The sequence below is a fragment of the Octodon degus genome, unplaced genomic scaffold (assembly GCF_000260255.1).
Source record: "Octodon degus isolate 3935 unplaced genomic scaffold, OctDeg1.0 scaffold00012, whole genome shotgun sequence".
Classification (NCBI taxonomy): domain Eukaryota; kingdom Metazoa; phylum Chordata; class Mammalia; order Rodentia; family Octodontidae; genus Octodon; species Octodon degus.
The window spans coordinates 5,902,818-5,907,579 of record NW_004524588.1 but is presented as its reverse complement, the minus strand read 5'-3'; the positions used below and the strand labels follow the sequence as shown (position 1 = coordinate 5,907,579).

The window sequence follows — 4,762 nt, the reverse complement described above, 5'->3', positions numbered from 1 at the left end:
GGGCCTGAGACTGCATTTTGTTCCTTCTCTTTGTCATTTTGTATACCTGTCTTCTGACCTTTTGTGTAGAGCTTAGATAGTTATTACCTTAGCACTAGGTCTGGATCTATGAAGTTCAGATTCCTCCAGGTGGGTATTGCTTGGATCTGGCTGCTGTGCTCCACTTCTTTCTGCTGCAGTGGTTAGATTGAACCCTTTGTGTCACACTGGTAAGATGTTCTGTTCCTGAATCAGCTGGGTGGGTCTTGCCTCTAGCCTCTTTGCAGGGAGTTCTGCTGAAGGGTTCCACGCTGGACCTGCACTCTGGGTCGAATGAGGATCTGCAGTCCCGGGGCAGTCTCTCTCACACATTGGGCCTGGGCTCTGAGTCTGTTCAGGATCCAGCGGGCCCCGGGTCGTCTCACTCACTTGCCGGGCCTGCGCTCTGGGTTATTAAGGATCCCGCGGGTCCCAAGTTGTCTCATTCACTCTGACTTTACTTTTTATACCTCATTTTTATACTTTTATGCTGGATGGTTAAGATCAAGATAAAACAAGACTTACGTAACTTTTGTATGTGACAAGTTCGTCAAATCCCTTCAGGATTTACACTGAAACCCTGTACAGCTAAATCTTGTATTTTTTAAACAGAGTAAAAATTAGAATTAAGACAGAAAAAAATTACAAGTGATACAGATTTTCACTTAACAAAGTAATATGAATTTCATGGTATTTGTTGTAGTATGTAGTATTTATTGTCTCTCAACCAGTTATTCAGATTTCCAGATATATGCATGTAAAATTAGAAGAAAGAAATATGTAAGAAATTAAGAAGTACAAACAATTGGAAAAAGGAGATGAAACAAATTAAAGCATTATCTGCTCCTTTCCATAGACCAGCAGAAATCAACAGCTCAGTTATCCAAAGCATCCTGCTTACATACATAGATAAATCTCTTTCCCTCACTCCCTCTCCTATCCTTCTCCTCAACTCAGTAACTCTTTCTTTTTGAATAAGTTCATTCCTTTTCCCAGTGTCTAGTGTACCCAGAAGATTCTATTTTTCTCTTTCAGGTTCTCATACTAAAGAGACAATACGATGCTTGAACATGCAGGTCATACTCTTAAGCAAAGTATTTATTTACTTTTTTGCCTTCTTTATTTGCTCATTCCTTAGAATCAACGTACCGACATCAAGCAACCATTGATGATGAAGTTGTTTCCATGGAGATTCTAGATACTGCTGGTCAGGTAAATGGAAATTCAACTAAAATATTTTCCACATCAAGTAAATATACAGTTACATAATATGAGCAAAATGAAGTCACTTTCCTCAACTAACTTTTACATGCCTAGAAACATGCTTCATCTTTTATTATATAGCTCACTGCATTTCTAACAACCTGTGTTATGCATTCTAATACAAACTGTTCATACTTAAGAGGATATTAAAAATATTTTAGTATGGACATATCGTCTAGGTTAGGATGTCCCACTTAAATTTTGTGGCATAAAACTGTATCCATAAATTTTTCATAGCAAAAGATACTTTGAAATACTCAGATACATTTAAACAGATACTAGATGGAAACATTCTCAGGGCTTATGAGTGAGAGGAATCATAAAGAGAGATTTGGTATATATTATATTCCAAAATTTTCTGACCATGTGTATTTGTTAGTTTCACAATTCAGCGCTTCATTTTAGAAATCTCTCCTTTAACATTATTTTATAAATCCATTTTCAGTGGCTCTAATCCAGGGAAATGCTTATTAGTCATTAAAACTTTCAAATGCTCCCATGCCTTCCTGTATCTTGTTCTTTCATTTTATAAAGAATAAGATTTCTGGTTCTACTATGTATATCTCATATTAAATTTTCAATGTATATTTTCTTCTTAGCACTTATTGACACCTTCTGGGAGAGCTTATCAACTTCAGTCAAGATCTGAGCTTACGAAAGTGTTCACAGATAGGTTTCATTTCCCAATGTAGAAATGACCACTGAAATAACAGCTAATCTGAAGGGTTCTCTGCTTCATCAGTGATCTGTGACCCAAAGAGCCACACATTCAATTGTTTAACCCAAGAGATGTTCTTGAAATGAATTGTACACTTTGCCCTTTCATCATTGCCTTCTTATGCTCTGAAGTTCATGAGCATAAGACTGTGTTGACAGTCTGTAGAAGTCATTTAAACCTGTGAAGGTGACTTTCTAAACCATCCATGCTATCTTCCCATGAAACCTTAAGAATCATTTCAAGTGAGTTTCTGTCTTGTATTTGGGTTACTGAGACAGAAAAGCAAAGCTTCTGTCTTAAAGTTGGACTCTGCGTAGCCAGTCATTTTTATTTTCTGTGCCTATGGACTAATTGTCAATAATCTAAACAGACAGAAGCAAATAAAGAGGAACAAAATCTTGCTAAATTTTCGCCTTAATAATTGCTTAACTTGGATTTTTATACCCAAAGTGTGGGTTAAGGACTATTTATCTGGTACCAATTTATAAATTCCTTAATTGTGATTTTAAAAAGTCTAAAGCTGATATTCTCAACCAAGTCTATAATGTATTTATAGTTCTTAATAATCACAGATTTAATGATATGGCAAGAAAAAATTTAAAGCAAAAATTTTAAATCTACAATTGGAAAAATTTTCATTTCTCTGGAATATTTTGCTGGGAGTAAATAATACTTCCATTTCAAGGTGACTGGAGAAAGTGAAAGAGTATAGGTATAAAATCAAGACATTTAATAAAATTGGATACAAAGGATAGTAATTAAGGATAGCGATCAGCATTGGCAGCATTTAGACATTGTGCTTTCCTCCAGGGCTGCTAATGGTTGATTTTCTTTGCCAACAGGAGGACACCATTCAGCGGGAAGGCCACATGCGGTGGGGTGAAGGCTTTGTGCTGGTCTATGACATTACTGATCGCGAAAGTTTTGAAGAAGTTCTTCCACTGAAGAACATCCTAGATGAGATCAAAAAGCCCAAGAACGTGACTCTCATCCTGGTTGGAAACAAAGCTGACTTGGATCACTCCAGACAAGTGAGCACAGAGGAAGGGGAGAAGCTGGCCACAGAATTGGCGTGTGCTTTCTACGAGTGCTCTGCCTGCACGGGCGAGGGGAACATCACAGAGATCTTCTACGAGTTGTGTCGAGAGGTGCGTCGCCGGAGAATGGTGCAGGGCAAGACCCGGAGGCGCAGCTCCACCACGCACGTCAAGCAGGCCATCAACAAGATGCTCACCAAGATCAGTAGTTAGGCGCCTCCTCTGGGCATGCACAGCCCCTCGGAGATGAGTTGAGTCCTGAGAGAAACACTCGCTAGCCCTTTTCCTTCTCCTCCAAAAGTGAAAGAAAATAATGTTCACCCCTTGTGCTGACTCTGGAACGCGTCTGGGCTTCCCACCTTTCCAGCCTCTGCTCACTTGCTGGGAAGCTTTAGAGCACTGTATGCAATTCCAGTGCTGATGATTTCTCCCTTTCCTGCTTGCATAGGATGCATTCTACTGTAGTCTGAAGATGTAACCACCTGAGATTCTGAATGGCAGGGTTTGCATTAAGCTATTTTTAGGCATCTCCACTTTGGTTAAATACGTTGAAGTCTTTTCACTGGCATTTTAAAATTCAATTTCTTGTCAAAGACTACAGGTGATCATCATAAATGTTTGAGAAAGCAGAAAGCACAGTAAAAACAGCAGAAGGGAAGCTGAGTTATTGGGACAAATAATAGAACTGTAGTTCCTATTTGAAGGGAAGACATTCTGAAATAAATTGTGCGGTTTTTCTTTAGTTTTTTAGTTTGCTCTTAAGTTAAAACATGTTCTCATTAAAGTGTTTCACTGTAATGAACAGCTCATTTCCATTTGAGCTGGTCTTTCCATGACATATTGATCATTATAACTTAATTCTTCCTCCTTGGCTCCAATAAGATTTAAATTATAATAGAGGCAGCAGAAACAGCAAGTCAGCCTCTGCTATGGCTTTTGTCCAAGTCCAGGGTGTTATAAAATATAAGAATCTTTTCACCAACCCTGACTTGATGGCCTGCTGGTAGAGGAGTTCAAGCTACAGACCTCTAATTATTTTTTAATCTGTTTTCCAGCTTAGCAGAATAATAAACAGTCCAAACAACAGGAAAATGGATCTAAACTAACCCTCCATCAGAAAGCCAAGTATCTAGGCCAATATCAGTTTAAAAAAAAAAAATCTGAGTCATTAGGTCATTCACAAGAGTCCCTTTAACATTTTGGGTAAATGAATTCATTTAAGAGAACTCCGAGAAGAATGGGTAATTGCAGTTCACTATGCCTGGGTAAATATGTATAAAATTGATTCTTGTACTTTCAAAGTACAGTCTGCAACTGAAAAATATGATTTTTTTCTTCCCTATTATGCCCCCATATATGCAGATTTGGGCACTTTATTTTAGAAGAAAATATATCTTTTACATATGTATGTATTTATAAATGCATAGTTATATGTATAAAAATTTGTAAGTGTTGGAAGCTTTAATTCACCGATGTATTTTGACAACTTGTAACTGACTTTATTTTATGTGAATATAATAAAAAGCATAATTTTCAAATTATATCACATGTGGACTGTCCTTCCTATAATAATACGAAGAGTTAAAAAAATTTAGGAGAGGGCTGGTGGGATGGCTCAGTGGTCTAAAGCACCTACTTAGAACAAGCTAAGCTAAGCAGAGCACAGGGACCTCGTTTTGATCCCCCAGCACCACATGCCAGCCAGCCCCGCCCCCTGGTGGGCTGA

The 4,762-nt window shown here is 38.0% G+C and overlaps 1 protein-coding gene across 2 annotated transcripts in view; it reads left to right on the top strand.

The window, feature by feature from the left end:
- Rerg (RAS like estrogen regulated growth inhibitor) overlaps positions 1-4,556 on the top strand; it is a 122,230-nt gene extending 117,674 nt beyond the window's left edge. For both annotated transcript variants that reach the window (XM_004626093.2, XM_023709583.1), the window contains exons 4-5: positions 1,157-1,230; positions 2,842-4,556. In XM_004626093.2, the coding sequence (XP_004626150.1) occupies positions 1,157-1,230; positions 2,842-3,249 (482 nt within the window). In that variant the 3' untranslated portion in view covers positions 3,250-4,556. The remainder of the gene's footprint in view (positions 1-1,156; positions 1,231-2,841) is intronic.
- Positions 4,557-4,762: the final 206 nt, after the last annotated feature.